We start from the raw sequence: 21,705 nt of genomic DNA, 5'->3' as shown, positions 1-21,705 counted from the left end.
CTAGATCTCAGCAATGTTTGAATTTCTCAGTATTCTTTTCTCTCATACAGATCTTAAACAGCTTTGAAAGTTGCCTGATTCCTCAGTTGTCAAGTTCACCACCAGATGTTGAAGCCATGAGAATCTATTTAATACTACCTGAGTTCCCCCTGCTCCAGGATTCCAAGTATTACATAACACTGACTATTCCCCTGGCAATGGCCATTCTGCGGTTGGATACAAACCCCAGCAAAGTATTAGGTGAATTTGCTAAAATCAATACCAGTGGTTTTGTATTTTTTATTTCATTGTTGTGACCACTGGCTCTCAGTGGACTGAGATCTGAGAATCTATTTGTCGCCATTTAATATCCTTAACATTCAAACCTTTCTTTCTTTGCTGTTGTCTTCTAACTGGCCATATTTGCAGTATGAGCAAATCGAACCATCATTTAGGTTATTTGAAATGATTCATGCCAGACTCGTCTTGATTTTTAAATATTCACAAAGTTAGATTAACTTTATTTTTTCACCTCCTACATTTGCTAGTAGTTAATAGTGCCTCAAGAATTAGTGTCTATCTGTTGCTCTTTCTCCTATTCCTAATTTAGGGGGTGGGAGTGAAATGAGTAGTTTGGTGTGATGCACAGGTCTCCAAAAGAGGAGAGGAAGAAAATGACCTAGTGGAGACTTACCAAATGTTTGTTCTGTTTTTCTTTTTTAGGACAGTTGAGTCCACACTGATTTTTGCAGGCTACGGACACTTTGCTGAGATAAGAACCTTCCGTTCCTCAGTGAATTGGAGAGTGTCTCATGGAAGTAGCGCCTGAGATGTTTTTATTAATCAAGTGCAGAAAGTCTGTCACCTGGGTTTTTCCCTTTTTTTTTTTCCTGGTAAATTTTTTAGGTGTTCATTGCAACTCAGTAACTTCTGTGTTCCAAATGGACTAGGATGTTACTTGAGTGTGTCTCCCCATAAGTAAAGAGACCTGTGTTCCTGAGGATGGAATACTGGCTTTTCCATACTGCTTCTACCTTTGCAGAAGATATAAAAACAAAGAATAATGGAAGCACTAGTAATATGTTAGTCCTTAATTTTGTTTTTTTAAGACCAAAGCCCTTCGTGGCCTATCTTTTCAGGTGTTCTAATAGGCTATGAAGTAGAGAGATGGCAATCTCTGAAGGAATTTTACCTGACGTTTAGGGTTTTTTTTAATTTTAATTTTTATTTTTTCAGGTAGGACAGTACAAAGAGATCAGAGTTGTTTAGTTTTACAATTGTTTTTAACTTCTAATGAAAGAAATCTAAATTTAAAAGAATATCTCAGTGTGGAAAACTCTAGGTACCTATTCACACAAATTCACGATTATCAATATTTGGCCCTTTTTGTTTTCTGTGTTCCCCTTACCACCACCTTTTTACTTTTGCTGAAATATTTTTTAAAAATCATAGACATCATGTCATCTCATCCTTTAAGTATTTCAGTATGGCTGAATTTATTTCTGACAATGTAGAAACCAATGGTCTAGCCTTCTTGTCTGGTTATGAGAAAGCACAGTTTGGGGAGAAACAGAAACAGTAGTTTCACAACTAATGAAACCTCTTGATGGGAAGGCATGGCTTCCATACTGCTGCTGCTTCTGGGGTGTGTCGTCCTATGCATCCCTGGTACAGGATGTAGGTGGAGGCAGAGTTGAGGGCAGCAAAGATGATGATATCTGAATGCTCCTGCCTGCAACATGTGCCTTAACATCTTGTCCACATGGATCTTTGGAACTGAATGTTTAGCTTGGCCTTCTGAATGAGTCTTTGAGAAAAAAAAGCAGATCAAGCTTTACAAAAAAAGCTCTAGGGGGTTCTTGTGCTCTCCAGAAATGCTTTAATGGATTCTTTTTAAAGTCAGTTTTGGGAAACTATATTTTAGACTAATGTTTATTTTTTAGCCGGAGCAGTTTTTAGCTAGTAGGCAGAAGACGTAAATAATTGATCAAAAATACATGCTGAAACATGTCTTTTCTTTCTTTCTAAAGATAACTGGTGGTCTCAGGTATGCCCAAAATATTTCATGAAGCTGGTAAACCTCTATAAAGGTGCAGTCGTGTACCTACTGAGAGGAAGAAAGACATTCTTAATTCCCGTACTGTTTAACAATTATATTACAGCAGCTCTCAAGCTCTTGGAGAAGTTGTATAAGGTGAGTATAGAGAGGAGCCAGTGGGGAGAGGGGTGAATAGATGGTAGGCTCAAATGTCCTACCGAGGTAGTCTTTGGAAAGCCATTTTCCAGTTGTTTGGGTTTTAATTGTCCTCATTTGGTTCTTCATCAGGTAAATCTTAAAGTGAAGCATGTTGAATATGATACATTTTACATTCCTGAGATTTCCAATCTTGTGGACATTCAGGAAGACTACCTCATGTGGTTCTTGCATCAAGCAGGCATGGTAAGAATTCATCTAAAGCATATTCTTAAAGCTTTAGTCTTTTCTCAGAGTACAAATGAGGACAAGAAAAGCCCAATCTGAGCTGTACAATTTGTCCTTGACTTTGGTGTTAATGTCACAGTGTTTTTGCTGGCTTTGCATTCTTGAAACTTTTGAAGCGTTTGAGACATCATAAATGGCCAATAAGGAGTCATAAATGGGTGATCAGCCAGAATGGTACAAACTTTAATTAGTTGCCAACATTTTAAAAATCAAGGTATCTAAAGTAGTCACAGTTGTAGAAGCAGAAAGTAGCCTGGTGGTTACTGGGACCTGGGGGAAGGAAAATGGAGAGTTGTTTAATAGGTAGAGAGCTTCAGTTTTGCAAGATGAAAAAGTTCTGGAGATCTGCATAATAATGTGAATATAGTTAACACTACTGAGTTGTACACTTAAAAGTGATAAAGATGGGGGCGCCTGGGTGGCTCAGTCGGTTAAGCGTCCGACTTCGGCTCAGGTCACGATCTCGCGGTCCGTGAGTTTGAGCCCCGCGTCAGGCTCTGGGCAGATGGCTCAGAGCCTGGAGCCTGTTTCCAATTCTGTGTCTCCCTCTCTCTCTGCCCCTCCCCCGTTCATGCTCTGTCTCTCTCTGTCTCAAAAATAAATAAACGTTAAAAAAAAAAAAAAGTGATAAAGATGGCAAACTTTATGTTACATGTCTCTTACCATAAAAAAGTCAAGACATGTAAAATGAATTTCTAGTTTTTCTTGGAACTTAGAAGATCTGGCAACATGACCTGTCCTCCCAGATGGTACCAGTTGGCTAGAGTTCAATAGTAGCTCTTTAGATGAGGCTTATATGTGCCACAGTCCACACTGTCACTGGATTTTGACATTGAGGAAAGGATCATTTGCTAATTACCATCTTCCAGTAGCTAGCTTACTTCAGTTGTCTTATGTCAGTGCCTGAACCCGGTAGGCCACCTCTGATTTGGGATTATGGGTGTGAAGATGTCACATATCCCCGACCTAGCTCTCAGCATATGTTAGATGAGCCATCCAAGGGACTGAAGATTCCTGCCTGTCACCATGGCTCTGCAAGAGCTGCTCAGTTTGATTGCAGACTGGCTTGGGACCTATGCAAGTCTTTTTAGGACCTCCCATCTGTGGAGTATGTATACATTGGAGTTAGGTCAGAAAACAGAATGATAATTTGGCCACCATATTTAGTGAAGTCATGTGTAGCAGATACATTTGGTGTGAATCCTGGCCAGTTTAACAGCTACATCACTACACTGAGGCAGTATTTTCCCTGTAGAGTTTTTGGAGGTCAGTAGTGCAATAGTGGTTTCTAATAACAAGGAGTATAAGGTTTATTTAACTAAGAAAGATTATTTGCTTTGTCAAATAATAGATGATCAGTGCTAGACACAGTAATGTGTTTTTAATAAGCTTTTATTATAACCTTGACCTTGAAAAAACAAAATACTTTTCAATAAAAATGGGTTAGAATCTTCTAAATGGGTTTACATGGGAAATATAACGTGCAGGCTAGCAATGAACTCTTGCTTTCACATGCTAATTTAGAAATTGTAAAAAGAAGCTTTTCTGTTTTATCAACTTGCAAGTAGCTAGTCGTGGCAAAATAAAATGTTAAGAGCTGAAATAAGCTTTATGAATTATTTAGGCTGTTTTGTTTGTAGGCGAGGAAATGGAGGCCCACAGAAGTTCAACAGTTTTCCCACCAATTTAGTTAGTTTCATAAAAGCCAATTCTTCTGACTTTGAATCTGCCCTTTCTGTGACTGGATGCTGAATAAAATACTTCTAATGAACCCTAATTCTTTTTGACTCTGAAAAAGAAGTTGCTGGTGTTAGAAATCTGGATTATCATGATTGAAGTCTGTGAATGGAGGTACTTAAGTGGGCAACTTTTACAAATTTTTTTTTTGTTTTAATTTTTTTTTAATGTTTATTTATCTTTGAGAAAGAGGGAGCATGTGAGCAGGGGAGGGGTAGAGACAGAGACACACACACACACACACAGAATCTGGAGCAGGCTCCAGGCTTTGCGCTGTCAGCACAGAGCCCAGTGCAGGGCCTAAACTCATGAACTGTGAAATCATGACCTGAGCTGAAGTCGGAGGTTTAACCAACTGAGCCACCCAGGCACCCCTACAACTTTTTTTAAGTTTATTTATTTATTTTGAGTGAGTGAGAGAGAGAGAGAGAGAGAGAGAGAGAACAAGTGGGGGAGGGGTAGAAAGAGGGAGAGACAGAATCCCAAGCAGGCCCCTGCTGTCAGTGCAGAGTCTGATGTAGGGGTCAATCTCATAAACCATGAGATCATGACCTGAGCTGAGATCCAGAGTTGGATGCTTAACCAACTGAGCCACCCAGATGCCCCTACAGCTTTTTTACGTTTTTTCTCTTAACATATGATAAGCACATATAGGTCTTGAATACCAGATGCTCATCTCTTCTTTAGTATTGCAGGTAGTTAAATTGAAGTTTAAATTTCTTGCTATCTTGCGTTTTAATCTAGAATGCCAAAGCTTTTTGTACGTAAATTTATTTTATTTTATTAATTTTTTTTTTTTTAATTAAGTAGGCTCCATGCCCAACATGGGGCTTAAACTCATGATCCTGGGATCAAGAGTCACATGCTCTACGGACTGAACTAGCCAGGCACCCCTGTTTCGTACATAAATTTATATGCTTTTTAAATTACTTTCATTAAAATTTTTTTAATGTTTATTTTTGAGAGAGAGAGCGAGAGACTGTGACCGGGGGAGAGGCAGAGAAGAGAGGGAGACACAGAATCTGAAGCAGGCTCCAGGCTCTGTCAGCAAAGAGCCCAGTGTGGGGCTTGAACCTGGACTGTGAGATCATGACCTGAAGTCGGATGCTTAATAGACTGAGCCAACCAGGCACCTGTGTTTTATTATTATTATTACTTTTTAATGTTTATTTATTTTTGAGAGAGAGAGAGACAGACAGACAGACAATGTGTGAGCAGGGGAGGGACAGAGAAAGGGAGACACAGAATCCAAGGCAGGCTCCAGGCTCAGCCATCAGCACAGAGCCCAACACGGGGCTCAAACTCACGAGCTGTGAGATCATGACCTGAGCCAAAGTCGGTCGCCCAACTGACTGCGCCATCCAGGTGCCCCTTATTATTTTTAAAATATTTTATTTATTTTTGAGAGAGAGAGCATGAGTGGGACAGGGGCAGAGAGAGAGAAGGGGAGATGGAGGATCTGAAGTGGGCTCCACACTGACAGCAGTGAACCCATGTGGGGCTCGAACTCATGAACCACAAGACCATGACCTGAACCAAAGTCAGATGCTCAACTGACTGAGCCACCCAGGTGCCCCTTAAGTTACCTTTAATTGATGGTAATGAATAATAAGTGGATTTTCCCTCACCTTTATTGATGAATACTTGATAAATAAAATTGTATGTTTTTAAAGTGTACAATGTGATTATTTTTGATATGCATTATGAAATGATTGCCAAGATCAAGTTACTTAACGTATCGATCACATACCTAACTCATTTTGTTTGCTTTTGTGTGTGTGTGTGGTGAGAATGCTTAAGATCTACTCTCAGCAGATTTCAAGGATGTATAAGTAGACCTTCATACGGGTCTGCTCCTTCTTTTGACCAAATACCCTTTCTTCCTTTGCCTTCTTTAGACCTGGCACTGTGGTCCTCCCCTGGAAGGAGGAGGGTCTTATGGACCGTTAACTCTGGCCTTGGCTCTGGTTCCTAACTGAGGCAGTTCTGTGTTTCTTTCCAGCCAGCCCACCTACCTGAGAGGATGGTGACCTTGCTCTCATTATAACTGCTCTCCTTCTGCAGAAGAGACATGGGCCTACTTCCCCAACTGGGCTCTTCCAGGGGTGAAGGGGTCAGGCAAAGGGTGATGGGAGGGACCAGGCCTGCAGAGGTGGACCTAGAGGTGCCTGGGAGGGCTTGCAGGGAGGGGCAGCAGGGTAGTCAGAGATGTGGAGCCAGGACCTGCAGACAGAGCTCCTGATTGATGTCTGAAATAACTATGCTGTCCTAACAGAAACACCAGTATTGAAGTATTTACAGCTAGGATGCCATAATGCCAGCAACTGTTTTTATAGTCACTGTGGTCACTTCTCTCCCAGTCCTTTTTACAGTTGAAGTGTTCAAAACTTTATCTTGCTTTTATAGGCCAACACATGTTAAAGATCTTTCTTATCCTTGAGAATAAGCAAATAATGCTTAAATAATCTCTTCTGAGAGGAAGATTAGAAAATTCTGAATATTGCCACCAGTTGTAAAATAAACCTGCTTCCTTAGGCTGCTCATACTTTTTTCAGGTACCTAGACTAGAAGATCATTTTGTGGAGTGATGTTTGATGGTATATGGGCTTTTTAAAATTTTAGTGATTTCAGTTCCTAAATACAAAATAATTAGATATATAGGGATGAGAATGAAATTAGCCTGGATTATATATGTGTGATTCCATACCTTGTCTCACTGGACTGGAATCATCTCTCCAGTCGGGTTTCTCAGTCTAGGGAAATGTTCCAAGATCCCTAAAGGAACCTAGTTCTAAAGAATTAACAGGATGGATTTTAATTAAAATTGCTGTTAAATTATTTCATTGAAATACAAACAAACACAAAAGGAGCTAGTTATATACTTCTTATTCAATAGCCTTTAAATAGGTATAGAACCAAACCATATCTTACAAATTAAATAAAAACCTGTAAAATCAAAATGCAGATGAGCCTCATGATTAAATGGAACAGCAAAACGTCTTACTGAAACCAAACCCCAGTTGCATTGTGGAGAGGAACTGCATACTGTCAGGCCTGGGTGCTTGAGTTCCCAGGCCTGTTGGCCCTGAGATGACTCAGCTCTATTCTCTTTTCAGCTGCTATTAAACCTTCCTTCATGCAGCGGGCCAGGACTGTTCTGGCCTTTTCCTGGGCACAAATGCATCACTTACAAAGGAAGACTGCTTTTCTTCTTTTTCATTCCCCTTGGACAATTAAGTATATGATACCAGTGCGATCTTTAAAATAAATGAAAATTATTATAAGGAAGTTGTTGAGAATGCATCTTCATTAATTTTGTTTAAGGATATCATTTTAAAGAACCCACAGAATTTTTAAAAATTAATGGAGCACTCTCAGATCTCTGAGAATAAGACTGCAGTTTTCTGTTCTAGAAATACTGCTACAGATCAACAGGATATATATTGTTGATGTTTTTGTTTCTATTAAATCAATAAATAATGTTTGTTATATAACCTGACAACCTTCAGGAAAAAGATTTCCTTTTTTTCCCTTGGTAAATGAAATGGTGACAGACCTTGTAGATAGGCTTCATTTGTGGTTTTAAAAAATTTATTATTATTCCCTTGCTCAAAATTTTATTTAGATTTATTCACATATTGATGAAATATCTTCTGTAGAACAAGCACTAGTCCACATGTTGTGTTAGGGACAGCTTTCTAAATACTTGTTTTCTTCTAAGAGAAGCAACTCTGTGTGTGTGTGTGTGTGTGTGTGTGTGTGTGTATGTAAGAAGGAGATGTAACATGCCGACAAAATGCAATCTGCAACATCCACTTTACCCAACAAAATTAATCTCTGAAATCAAGGTTGTAAAGCTCCTGTTTTAGAATAAAATTTCTTATGAAAGAGAATTCTTTTAATGCTGTGAATTGTGGAGTCAGTGAATGGTCTTTAAAGGTCTTTAAAATTTTTTATAATTGTTTTTGAATTTTTTTCTCAGTTTATACCCATCAAAACATCTGGTATGTTCTATCAAAAATCGAGTCAGCCATTCAAATGGTGTTAGCTCTCTCCATGGCCAAATAGATGGGTTATATGATTTGTTGTTTGTATTTTACACTTGCAGGGAGTAGAAAATTCAGGTTTTGCAATCTAAGTAACAGACTTTTTATTTTTCTTTATACAGAAGGCTAGACCATCTATAATACAGGTAAATGATCCTTTTTCATTTACTTATATATTTATCCAGCACTGTTCTCTGTGGAACACTGTAATATTGCCAATAATATGTTTTATTCTAGGATACTGTAACACTTTGTTCCTACCCTTTCATCTTTGATGCCCAAGCCAAGACCAAAATGTTACAGACTGATGCTGAACTACAGATGCAGGTATCATATTTAAAAAATTATTTCCTCTTCTTACTGTGTTTTGTTTATCCCAAGCATTCAATTGTAACTTTCACTTAACAGGAGAGAGTGTATTTAGATGAGGGGCCATTATAACTTTTTAGAACTATTTAAATTTTTTCAGCAATTTTATGTTGGATGTAACACATATACATGAATGCATGTTTACCTGGATCAGGGGTTGAAAAGCCTTCTCATAAAGGGCCACATAGGAAATATTTTAGTCTTTGTGGGCCATACAGTCTGTCTCAACTATTCAACTATCTGTGTGGTAGCACAGAAAGTGTGATGGACAGTAAGTAAATGAATGAGCGTGACATTATGCCTATAAAATGTTCTGTATACTGAAATTTGAATTTTATATAATTTTCACATGTGAAATATTCTTTTTTTTTCATTTTTTTCCAGTCATTTAAAAATGAAAAAAAATTGTTATTTCAAGAGCTGTACAAAAACAGGCAGCAAGCTGGATTTGGTCTGTAGGCCGTCGTTTGCTGCCCTTGGTAGAGACAGAGTGATAATTAAATGGAGCTTGGTATTTCTTTATTGAATAAAAACTTAAAGTTACAGAGATTTAATTTATTTTAAATACACATTTTTATTATAAAATGATTTTGAGAAGTCTACAAAGACATTTTGTGAATTAGCAATTCAGATCTACCTTCCTACTTTAGTAGTAGATCTATTACTCTGTTCATCCCTCTCTCTCTCTCCATCTGTCTTTCTCTTGCTTTCTGTGTGTATCTGTATATAAGTATCTGTTTTCACAGTGACTTATCCATGTTATTGTCATTGTAAAGGTTTTCCAGAGAAAGTGGACAGTTTCAAAGAATAAAAACCATTTAACAAGTGGTTCTTAGGTTTCGTTTCCTGCTATTTTGAGAGTCATGGTTTTTACCAACTCTCCATCATGTTTCTTGTACTCTGATGACTATTTCAGTCTTAATTAGCTGGTCTCAGTCATTTTCGTGGAACTGGTTATAGGTCATATGCTTTAGCTGTTTCATTTAATTTCTTTTGGTTCAGATTAGAAAGATTTGTGTTTCGTAAACATGAGCAACTTGGAAAATCAGAAATTAACAAAACGGAGATGCAATCAGCCTGCTCCCCACCACCCCAGGTCCAAAGGCACAGCCGGCTGCGGTCTGCACTTACAAGGACACTGAGTAATTGTGTTCTTCGATGTGATGTTCCAGGTGGCAGTCAACGGAGCCAACCTGCAGAATGTCTTCATGCTTCTCACCTTGGAGCCTCTGCTGGCCAGAAGCCCCTTCCTGGTCCTTCACGTTCGCAGGAACAATCTTGTTGGAGATGCCCTAAGAGAGCTGAGCATTCATTCCGACATTGATTTGAAAAAGCCTCTCAAAGTGAGCCCTTCATTCTATTCCTCTAAATGACTTCCAAGGTTTTCTTTAAACAGGGGTGATGAAACAGCAGAGGTCTTACCATTAAAATTACGGAGTACAACCATTCTTAAGGTCTTTCATTCATTTTACAATCATTTAATCACCTCCTTTTGTCAAATCAAACAGAATATCTCAACATAACATCAGATAAGGATGCCAGAGGATTACTTGAGGGATTGTAGGGCTTTCTTTGTCCGTTCTCTTCAGTGAACCTGCTCCAACTCTACCAGAAACAAGCAAACTAGCAAAACTAAAGCTTCAACTAGGTAAAACTGTCAAGTCAGCATCTAGCTTTGGTTGTCAAAGATTGGAGAGAAAGAAGGAAAAAGGTAGAGTAAAAAGGAGTGAAATTGTCTGGGAAGCTGTTGACCTATCATGAGCGCTCTTAGTACCCTGAAGTTATTGAATTACTGTTTTTTCTTTCCTCATGGACTATGCATGTTTGTTACCACTTATTATATTCCCAGGGCTTAACACAATTCTTGGTTACATAGTAGGTGTTTGATTAGTATTTAATGAATTATATGAAGTTGTTTTAAATCATTTATCTTTCCCTTCAGATGATTTCCAGATTTCCATTGCCATTCCTATTTCCAATTTCCAAAAGGCAGTAGGCAAGAGACTGATGGTCTTCATGCTATTGTCACCCTTTCAGAACATACCATGAGTAACATCAGTCTGCCTGGGAATTCTTCCTGGAACTTATGGGTTAGATTTTTGATATTGCAAAGGCGGGGGGCGGGGGGAGGGTTGTCCCTTTACCCCTGTTTTCAATTAGTAATTCAGATGAGACACTTGTTGCTTTGTAGCATGTCTGAGTTAAATCTTCTGCTGGCATCCATAGAATCGGGGTCCTAGTATCTGTCTCTACCTTTTCTTTTGTCCTGCTCTTGGCAACCTTGAACTCACCCACAAGGGTACACTTTCTCAAATGCTATTTTTAGCTCTGTGTCTGAGCCCTTGCCTGTACAATGGAGATGATAATAGTAATCGCTATGCATCAGACTGTTCTGAGGATTAGGTTAATAGAGTTTAAGTGCTGGCATGTAACAAACTCTCAATGAATCTCATTTGTTGGTTTGCTGCAGTTGTTACTGTGATGGTCATTGTGGGTCCAGGATGCCCCATGTAGATCTGTTTATAGCCTCTCACAGAACCCAGGTCTGTGCTTCCTTAGAATGCCCTCCTCACTTCCATAAGCATCAGTTACTGCAGGAGCCCCACTGAGAAAGATTTTTTCCAGAAAGTGTTCCTTTATCCAAATTAATCATTGCTTTTCTCTGTGTGCCAGAACATTTACCTCTCAGTATATTTGACTCTTTGAAAATAAAATGTGTTCTCAATTGATTATTTTATATTTGCCTCACTGCCCCAAATAGATGGTAAACTTTCCATGGACATGTGGTAAACTTCTGACTTCCTTTGTATCCCTTGGAGTACTTAGGAAAAATTTTGTGTGTAAGTGCCTTGTTACTAATAAGTAGATACACCTTGCAGTGTTCATTGTGTCAATGTATTGTGTGTTATATATCCCTTCCTTTGTCCTGACTTTGGAAGGAGTTTGCTTTTAAAAAAAAAGATAAAACATCAAAGAGTTCCCTGAAGTATTAATTCTGCTTTCATTATTTTAAGGTAATCTTTGATGGCGAAGAAGCAGTGGATGCTGGCGGTGTCACAAAGGAGTTCTTTCTTTTACTGTTAAAAGAACTTTTGAATCCTATCTACGGAATGTTTACCTACTATCAGGATTCAAATCTCTTGTGGTTTTCAGATACTGTAAGTTAGTGATATTGCAGTTAAACAGATGGATTGAATTAAACTTTTCTTTTTGTGGTCAGACCGATCTCCTGACTTCTGACTTTGCCAAGGGGAGCATAACAAAGATAATTTAAACAATCCAATAGCGTATCTAGTCTTCATATTTCACTTGTTGCCAAGATCTCATATTTTGTCACTCATCAGCCCCATTTCCCTTTCTAGTAGTTAAGATCCCAGGTTTTGTTACTCTTTGAAGGGTAAAAAGAACACAGTGTGATAAAGAAATGGGTTTTATGACATGTGGAAAGTGGTAGTCAAATATGTCTTAGCTTAATAATAACAGTGGTGTGTATGTGTGTGAGTACTTCTACAGATACATGCACACACTGTATTTTTGGAAATTCAGTAGAAGAGCTAAACTCTCAATGGCATCCGTTTTTAACCAGACTATAATTTAGTTCTTGTTTTCTTTTTCTTTCTTTTTTTTTTTTTTTTATTTTGAGAGAGACAGAACAAGTGGGGGAGGGGCAGAGAGAGAATCCCAGCTAGGTTCTGTGCTGTCAGTGTAGAGCCTGATGCGGAACTCGAACCCACGAACTGTGAGTTCATGACCTGAGTCAAAACCGAGAGTTGGATGCTAACTGACTGAGCCACCCAGGCATCCCTAGTTCTTTTTCCTATTGGAGTTTTCTCCCTAGATCTCCACTGTTCTAAAAGGTAACTATTACCCACACGTGGCCACTTAAATTTAAATTTTATTTTATTAAAATTAAATAATATGTAATGGGGAGCCTGGGTGGCTCAGTTGGTTAAGCATCCAACTTCGGCTTAGGTCATGATCTCAACAGTCTATGAGTTCGAGCCCTGTATCGGGCTCTGTGCTGACAGCCCGGAGCCTGGAGCCTGCTTTGGATTCTGTGTCTCCCTCTCTCTCTCTGCCCCTCCCCTGCTTGTGCTCTGTCTCTCTCTCAAAAATAAACATTAAAAAAAAATTAAATAATATTTAAGATTTATTTTCAAAGTTGTGCTGGCCACATTTCAAGTGTTCAGTGGGTGTAGCTGGTGGCTACAGTATTGTATAGCACGGAATAGAATGTTTCCATCATTGCACGAAGTCCTATCAGATAGCATTGCTTCAGAAGATTATATGCTATTGTCTCTGTCTCTAGATGGAGCTGTAAATGCTTAATGTTCTTTGCATTGAATTTTTTGGTGGGATAATTGAACTTTTGTCAGGGTGTTTCTCTGCTTCAGAAGGTAACTAAATATTAATGGGGTCTTTATTCTTTTATACCGAAAGTATTCTGAGGTAAATGGCAGAGTGTTTGGAGGGCTGCAAGCACTGCCTTTCTTTTTAACACATTTGTATGCATATTGAAAAGTGTTTTGTAGAGCACAACTGGTTTCACTTGATCGGCATAACCTGTGGACTAGCTATCTACAACTCCACAGTGGTTGATCTCCACTTCCCATTGGCTCTCTACAAGAAGTTACTGAATGTAAAGCCTGGCTTGGAAGATCTAAAGGAGCTGTCACCCACTGAAGGAAGGTACAGAACTAAAAGATAGGCAGATTGGTGTGGGGAATTGCTCTGGCTACCTGTGGCACAAGGATTAAAGGTTGAAAATACCTCACGGACAAGCTTGAGCTTATCAAGACATAGGGCTAGACTCTTAAGACGCAGATGCACCACTCCTTGCTTGAAGCATTGCTGGTGGCACCCCAAGGGCAGAGGGGAAAAAAGGAAAAGGGAGGTCATAGTTGCCCAGGGGTACCAAATAATCCCAACCTTCCTTATCCTGAACAAAAAATAAAGACTTAGAGACTCGTCATGGTCCAGAAATACAGAGGGAGAAAGTATTGAAAAGGGAGCATTAAAAAGTTTTTTAATTGAGATATAATTCAAATACCATGGTACTTATTTAAAGTATAAATTCAGTGACTTGTAGTATATTCAGATTGTATAGCTATCACTGCAGTTGTAGAATATTTTCATTACCTGAAAGAGAAACTTGGTGCTCCTTAGTTGTCATCCCGTCTTCTCATCCCCAAGCCCTAGACAAGAACTAACCTAACTTTCTGTCTGTGTAGATTTGCCTGTTCTGAATATTTCATATAAATGGAATCATATAATCTATGGTCCTTTGTGTCTGGATTCTTTCAAACCCAGCATGTTTTCAAGGTTGATCCATGTTATAACATGTGCCAGTACTTCATTGCCTTTTATTGGCAAGTAATATTCCATTGTGTGGATATATATCATGTTTTGTTTATCCGTTCATTAGTTAATAGTTGATGGAAATTTGTGTTGTTTCCACTTTTTGGCTATCATGGATGATGCTACTGTGGACATTCTTGTACAAGTTTTTGTGTGGATGCAAGTTTTCATTCCGCTTGGGTGTATACCTAGGAGTCGAATTACTGGGGCCATATAGAAGCTCTGTGTTTAGTCTTTTGAGGAACTGCCAGACTGTTTTCCAGAGTAGTGGAGCCATATGTGTGTGTATATATATATATATATATATATATATATATATATGCCATATATATACATACCCATTTTAATGTTTATTTATTTTTGAGAGAGAGAGAGACAGAGCATGAGTGGGGCAGGAGCAGAGAGAGAGGGAGACACAGAATCCAAAGCAGGCTCCAGGCTCTGAGCTGTCAGCATAGAGCCCGATGCGGGGCTTGAACTCATAGGTTGTGAGATCATGACCTGAGCCAAAGCCGGACTCTTAACCATCTGAGCCACTCAGGCACCCTTTGGAACCATATTTTTTTGTTGTTCTCTTTCTGGCTTTTAAAACCCCTTTTCTTCTGAGTGTTTCTGCCTTGATTTTAGTTAGCAGAAGATCACATATATTTTAAAAAACTTGTTTCTTTGGATTTTTGTAAACAGTATAATCCTTTTGGCTTCAATAGGAAGGAACATCCCCTTTTCTAGAAAAGAGTACTGATTTTAAGATGGAGACAGAGGAAGTGTGATTTCTAAGGTACCCTCTGGAAATGAGAATGCCACACCACCTGTGTTGGACACTACCACTGAGAAACCATAAAGGATAGGAGGGATGCGTGCACAGAGAGGAAGAGAAAACTTTAGAAGGAGTTTGAAAAAAATAGTAGAGGAGACCCTGGCAGGGGGTAACTGAAGGAAAAGGCTAGAGAGTAGTTGAAGTGTGTGCTATATACTTTGCCAGCCTGGCTAAGGATAGATTTCAAGTAATGATTTTGGGTGGTTAAGTGGGAGTGGATTTAAACTCCACACTAGGAATTTTCTTCCTGGGCCACTCTTGATGGAATTGTCAGACTTGGAGCTCACTAAAGAAGAAAGTGTGAATGAGGTCTGGTTACAAGGATGTATTCTCTTGAAAGCTAGGATGTGAACGTTACTGGCATAAACATATTCTTGTTTTCAGGGTACATGTTTGTGTTCTTTAGTAAGACAGACACTAGCGTGTCTTTACCATACAGAGCCCCTTGCATTAACAAGTAAGCCATTACGATTCCTACGTAGATAAGGTGACTTTGTGGCTTTTTTATGATGGAAGGTTATTCTAATACATGTGGATGAAGACATTCTGTAGGGCCACTGCAGTACCATGTTCTCATATGGACTTCCAAGCAATACCAGGGTTAAATGAACACAGGTATGTCAGATCTAAATCCATCATCGTTTCTTCACAAATCCAGTAAGAAATGTCAGTGGGAAAAGAGAACAATTAATCAATGTCTTACAGGTCTACTGCCATATTTTTTTTTTTTCAGGTATAAGTAACACAATTTTCTGTCAGTCTGGATTGATGTTTGTCCTAGAATCTTCTTTTAGTTTTTCCTTGCAAACAATCTGGATATATGACTGAGGTAGAAACACTGTTGCAGTATCTAACTTGCCTCTCTTCATTTCTCCATTATTCTATGATTAGGAGTCTTCAAGAACTTTTAGATTACCCTGGGGAAGATATTGAGGAGACTTTCTGCCTCAATTTCACGGTAAGGATTTCCACAGTTTACTTCTGATTGTGGCATTCTCTTTCATTGTGCTCACAAGTCATAATTAACATTTAGTTTTTCTCCAAATCAAAGAATAAATTCAGGGTCTCCTCTGAACAGATTTTATTTTAGTTATAGTGTCTTGAATGTTAAAGGAGTTGAGTAAATATGTTTAATAAATGAGTGAATGATTCATCTGTGTAAAGTTACTGAAACATTAATCCTCTTTACTCTTGATACATAGATTTCTAGAATTGATATCATTTTCTCTTTGATTGCATTTATTGGCCACTGCATGTCTTAAAACACAGGATATCTTTTAAGGTGCCAATGTTTTCTGAATCAGGTTCTTTCTCTTTTCCCAAGAATTTTCTGTATTATAAGTAGTGATTAAGCTACATTTGTTCCTAAAGCTTCTCGCAGTCATTTGGATTCTAGAAAGATAAGTGGTGAACACAATTGACACATCTCTTTTTTTCCCCCCTTAAATATAGATTTGTCGAGAAAGCTATGGAGTGATTGAACAGAAGAAGCTGATACCTGGGGGAGACAAAGTGACTGTGCGCAAGGAAAACAGGTTAGTCCTGACCTCGGACTATTGTAGATGTTGCTACTTTATTTCTCTGCACTTTTAAGACCAAGATTGAAGTTAATCCTTAATCCCTTCTGCAGAGGAAGCAAGGGTAACAGAGCAAGAATTTGCAGATTGTAATTGATTTTTAATATTAGAGGAAGCACAAGACCAAGATTCAGGAGATAACTGTTGTAGATCTAAAAAACCAGACCTCTTCTTGCATCCTTTCACATTTTTAAAGACAGCTAGAAGATCGTGTGGTCTCATGTAACATTCAGTAACCTTCTCTGTCATGTTAGCCTTCCAGACTAGGAAGCCTCACCTTTGGGGAAAGTAAGTACCCAACAAAAGTGGCTTCAGATGATGAAATTACCTTGACTCCAGGAACCTATTATAGAGGCTACTCTAATGTCAGGTAGGGGTTTCAACCAAAACTCAATAAGAATCTCTTGGAGCTAAAAGTACTGTCCTTTTGTTATCTGCATAACATTGGTATTTTGTTAACAGCTTATGATCCACTTTTTAAAAAATAAATAAACAGGCTTATAGGGGCAGTTGGGTGGCTTAGTTGGTTAAGCGTCTTGACTCTTGATTTCAACTCACGTCATGATCTCAGTTCTTGAGTTCAAGCCCTGCATCGGTGTCTGTGCTGTCAGTGCAGAGCCTGCTTGGAATTCTGTCTGCCTCTCTGCCTGTCCCCGGCTTATGTGCACTCACACTCTCTGTCTCTTAAAAATAAATAAATAAACTTAAAAAAAAACAACAACAGCTTATATATTCCATATAATCTGATAATATTTTTAGAATTAGGAAATTTATGGCAGATCATAGAGGGGAGTTTTTGGCCCAGGAGATTTCTCTTTTAGTTTTGATGATTGTTTTATAACCTATGTATGTAGGTATCTGCCTTTAGTTTTTCAAAGCATGAGTGAGCTTTTGTATCAAGTTTCAGACAAGATAATGTGTGCATCATTTTTTAGAAGCTAACAATGGGCTAGGCAGGAGGCCCAAGGAGGGGAACATTCAGAATGTCTTTATGTTACGATGAGTCATCATAAAGCTCTGTGGTTGATATACTGGGTTGGGCAGTGGTCTAGTGCAGGCATAGGCGATTTGTGATGTAGTCTGCAGTCGACGCAGTTGGGACTTACAGCTCTTTCATATCTTTATAAAAGCATTTCTCTTAAAGTACTTTTTGTCTCTGCTTTTTTTCCCCTCTCTCTTTCTGGGTGAGTTTTTCTCTCCTCGTGTCTCTGCTTCTCTGTCTGTCACCCACTATTTGTCCTTATTCAATAGACATTTCTTTGAATCAACAATTGGATTGAATAGTCCAGAGACAAGCTACGCAGGAATACTGAAATATAACATAGTTTGTTTAGGGTGTAAGCTGTTCTCACATGCAACCGTATTTCCGAAGTGAAATAAAAAGACTCATTTGGGTGGTTGAATCTGAAGGAGTTCAGAGAAATCAACTTGGACAGATGTACCTGTGCACCCGGGAGGACAGATATAGCATAGAGCTAGGTTAGGAAGCCTACTAAGATTGAATAACAGATAGAGGCAGAGACCACAGTAAAAAGTGAAAGGTGCTCTGTAAAGTGGTGGCTAAATCTTTGTTGTTATTTCAGGGAGAGAACAGTGACTGAGTGGAGCGTGGGGGGCATTGCTGGGGGACTTCATTTGGAGGACTCACACTAGCTTAGCCTTGGGGGTTAGTTTGTAGAAGTCTTTGGAAATTAGGTGTGGACTTGACTCAGCAGGTAGTAAGACACCACTGTTGGTTTGTGAGCAAAGGAGTTGCATGATAGAAATAGGTTCCTAGGACACTTTCTTTTTTCTTTTTCTTTTTCTTTTTCTTTTCTTTCTCCACTGTTTATATCTGTTGCTGACACATACACACTCATGGACAATGCTTAAGCCCAAGAGTGGTGCTGAGTCAGTGTAGAAGAACGTGCTTTTGTTTACAAGGCATGTGGGTTCCTGTCCTCCTCCTTTGCACTTGTTTGACTCTAATTGACTTCAGGGATGCTCCTACAACACATTTTTCAATAAGGATGTTCTGATGGCACACAGTTTCCTTAAAGGAACAATAATATATAAATTTAAGAGAGTAAAAAGAAGGAAACCCACATCATTCTTTCACTTGTATTGTGAAACTCCATTATTCTATTACCATGACGTTCTAAAAAGTAGCTTCAGAAGTGTTCAGGTCTTTGTACAATGCAGACTGCTATAGTTTTAAATATTGCCGGGCAGAGTGTGGTGGATCCCTGCTTTGATCGCCAGTGTACTGTGTTTGAGTTTAAAGTGTGGAACAGCTTCTGTCTTTGGTGAAGTTTAGGTTTTGGCTTTTCTGGGTCACTAGCACTCATTGAGCACATAGCGAACTCATCCATGCTGTTTTAGGCGCTATTTATTGTACATGGCTTTGTACTTGTGTCGGGAGGCAGACCTAGTTTCTATCACACAGTTACCTATTAGAGAAGCTTCTGAGAACTTAGTGTGATTACTGCCACATTACTTAGTATCACTGTCATGGTTAGGGACAACTAGAGAGACATGAGTGAATTTCTATTCTTTTTATTTTATGCTGCAAAAGTAGAAATCATATCAGTAAAACATTTTGAGATCCTGGTAAGAAATGTTGTGTACAACTGTGCAAAATTAATCATAGCAGCTGTTTTTTCCTTTTGTCTATTATATGTCATAATCTCATCAGAGAGGATGAGGGGTCCTTTTGGTTATTTATTAGATGGGTCTAAGAAAAGTAGATAAAAGAACTATATAAGAATAATACCTTCTGGATTTTAACTTGGGCAGTTGAGTACACAGATACTGCTCACATTGAAGTTATTTTTATTGATTTACCAGTTAGTTATTTGCTGTCACCGCTGCCCTGGAGGAAAATGCCAGAAAGGTACCAATTCTTAATCCATAATTTATTGTATTCCATTTGGTCTTAAAATTGCATTCTGCCCTTGGATAAGAGCTTCAGACAGGCAAATGAGTTACAAGCATCCAAGTAAAAGAATATCCGTGGGTGATTGCTGGTGGCTACACCCTAGTCAAATCTTGCCACAGCTGGTAATCACATCTGGATAATGACCACTCATGGTTAAGTATTTCTCATACTGTGTAACATGGTGTTATTACCATTAATGAAAAATGTATGTATCATTCTAGATTCCCCCAAATTGACTTCAATTTAATGTAGTCAAATTAAATGCAGTTGATGTCTTCCCCCATTTCTGTCATACCGAAAAAGGGATGGGGAGCGTAGTAAAAAGATCACACAGTGAGGCATGCCAGTCTTAAAGTAGGTGCTCCAAAGAGCATCCTGATTCCATAGAAAGAACCTGAGAATAAAACTCATACACGACAAACACTTCCAGCTCCTTAACATCTACTGAAGTTAGGACTGCTCAAAGACTTGAGTTGATCTCTTCAGATGGTCTCTAAGAGGTGTAATCTTTAAGATCTACCTTGTATTTGCATTGGGCTGTTACGGGAATAGCAGATGGTTAAAACGCCAGTAACATTTCTTGAGTACTTAATACTTGTCCAGCACTATACTAAGTACTTCACATGTAATCCTCTCCACTTTACAGATGCAGAACTGAGCCACAGAGAGGCATAAGTAACTGTTCAAGGTTACACAGCTAGAAATCTAGGATTCAGGGCCAGAGGCAGGATTCAAAGCCAGGCATTTTGAGTGAGAGCCTGTGCTCCATAAATGTCAGCACATTGCCCCATAGATGCCAAGACCAGAACTTGAGTTTCCATCCACCACCCCCTCCCTAACCCAATATGAAAAATGACTTAGAAGAGTTTGCTGTTTTCCTTTCAGGAACACTATGCAGTTTAAAAAAAAAAAAAAACAACAAAGTTGGCTTAGGTAAAAATGTACTATATATGTGTAAAATTATATGTCTGAATTTTTAAACTTAGCTTGAGACGATGCTTATATTTATCATATTATTACAAAGCCCTCATGGATACCTTTAATAATGACTACACAGTCTGCCTTGTGAATGTGTGTGTTCTGTTCTCTCACTTTGGGGTATTTGGCTTCTATGTTCTTTTTTCTCTCCTTCCTCCTTCATTTTTAATAAGACTTTTCAAGCATCTTTTGTGTATAAAGCTTTCTTTGTTTGCCTTTAAAATTGCTTTTTTAATGGATAATATCCCAAGGATGAAATTGAATTAGTGTATATCATTTTGAATCAGTTGATAAATGTTTTTGCTAAATTGATTTTGCTAATGAATTATATACAACTTACACGTTATCATCAGTGTATGAGAGTACTCATTTTACCTAATCCTTATAAGCACTAAGTATTCTCCAAAAAAAATAATAAATTATCTTGCATTTGTAAAATTTTGCATTTCTTCCACACATAGTCTACTTTACATATTCTGCACAGCTTTGATGCATTTTACTGTGAATTAGATAGAAGTGGACAATATTGTGAATGTACTAAATGCCACTGAATTGTTCATTTAAATGGTTAATTTTATGTTATGTGACTTTCTTCTCAATAAAAAATGTTTGTGTACATGTTGTGTGCACGTGCAAATGTGTCTCTGTGTCTGCCTTGAGTGTTAACTCTCAGGCAGGGAGAACTGCTGTGTCATGCTTAGGATGCGACACTTTTCTGCGTAATGCTCTGAGAGACTGAATTGAATGTGTAATGTATGTTGCTTTTCTGTCTGCCAGTTATTTTGTGCTTTAGTGACAAATTTGGGCATGTAATGGATTAAAAATGGTTTCTGAGTGATAATGTTTGACCCATCTTAAAGGCAGGGTATCCTGCTAGATGTAAACATCCAAGTTTTATGGCTGTCGGAGAAACTATCAAATGAGCAGTGCAGGAAACAGAGGGTAAAGATCAACTCAGTTGGGAAATGGTGGAAATTGACTGACATTGGTGAAAGGCATCGTAAACATCCCTGTATCCTGGGAAAGTGGCCAACAGTGGTGTGACTAGTAGCTAGAAAACCCTACAGCTAAAGTCTTACCATAAGTGGAAGAAAGACTGCTGGCCAGAGCACTCGGCTGGGAATGCGTGTATTCCAGACCTCGCTGGAGCCCTGGTCAACCTAGTGCTGCCCTCTTGGGATATGTCTTTCTGCCCCAGGCAGGGTTGCAGTATTTCCTCTTTTTAAAGTAGTCTGCTGATGTCCTTTATGTATTTCTGTATTGGGACTAAATGATTTTCGTATCATTTGTAGGAACTCTATATTACATTAAGACTATTTTCTGTAAATTGGACTCCTGTTTGCTTTTGAAAATGTGGAGTGCTTGTGTTTAAATTTTTATAATTTATTAGTTTGTGTGTTGTCATGTCTGTTACTTCTTTTGGTCTTACATTACTAATATCAGCC

At 38.6% G+C, this 21,705-nt stretch overlaps 1 protein-coding gene across 3 annotated transcripts in view; it reads left to right on the top strand.

Annotated features, from left to right (window-relative positions):
- HERC3 (HECT and RLD domain containing E3 ubiquitin protein ligase 3) overlaps positions 1–21,705 on the top strand; it is a 112,821-nt gene that overhangs the window by 72,205 nt on the left and 18,911 nt on the right. For all 3 annotated transcript variants that reach the window (XM_058721919.1, XM_058721917.1, XM_058721918.1), the window contains 10 exons: positions 51–240; positions 2,010–2,173; positions 2,306–2,419; positions 8,367–8,390; positions 8,482–8,571; positions 9,786–9,956; positions 11,628–11,771; positions 13,136–13,302; positions 15,680–15,746; positions 16,241–16,323. In XM_058721919.1, the coding sequence (XP_058577902.1) occupies positions 51–240; positions 2,010–2,173; positions 2,306–2,419; positions 8,367–8,390; positions 8,482–8,571; positions 9,786–9,956; positions 11,628–11,771; positions 13,136–13,302; positions 15,680–15,746; positions 16,241–16,323 (1,214 nt within the window). The remainder of the gene's footprint in view (positions 1–50; positions 241–2,009; positions 2,174–2,305; positions 2,420–8,366; positions 8,391–8,481; positions 8,572–9,785; positions 9,957–11,627; positions 11,772–13,135; positions 13,303–15,679; positions 15,747–16,240; positions 16,324–21,705) is intronic.

Source organism: Neofelis nebulosa, chromosome 3 (assembly GCF_028018385.1).
Source record: "Neofelis nebulosa isolate mNeoNeb1 chromosome 3, mNeoNeb1.pri, whole genome shotgun sequence".
In the NCBI taxonomy this organism is placed as follows: Eukaryota; Metazoa; Chordata; class Mammalia; order Carnivora; family Felidae; genus Neofelis; species Neofelis nebulosa.
Note: the sequence above shows the minus strand (reverse complement) of the source record. Positions and strands in the feature narration are given on the sequence as shown.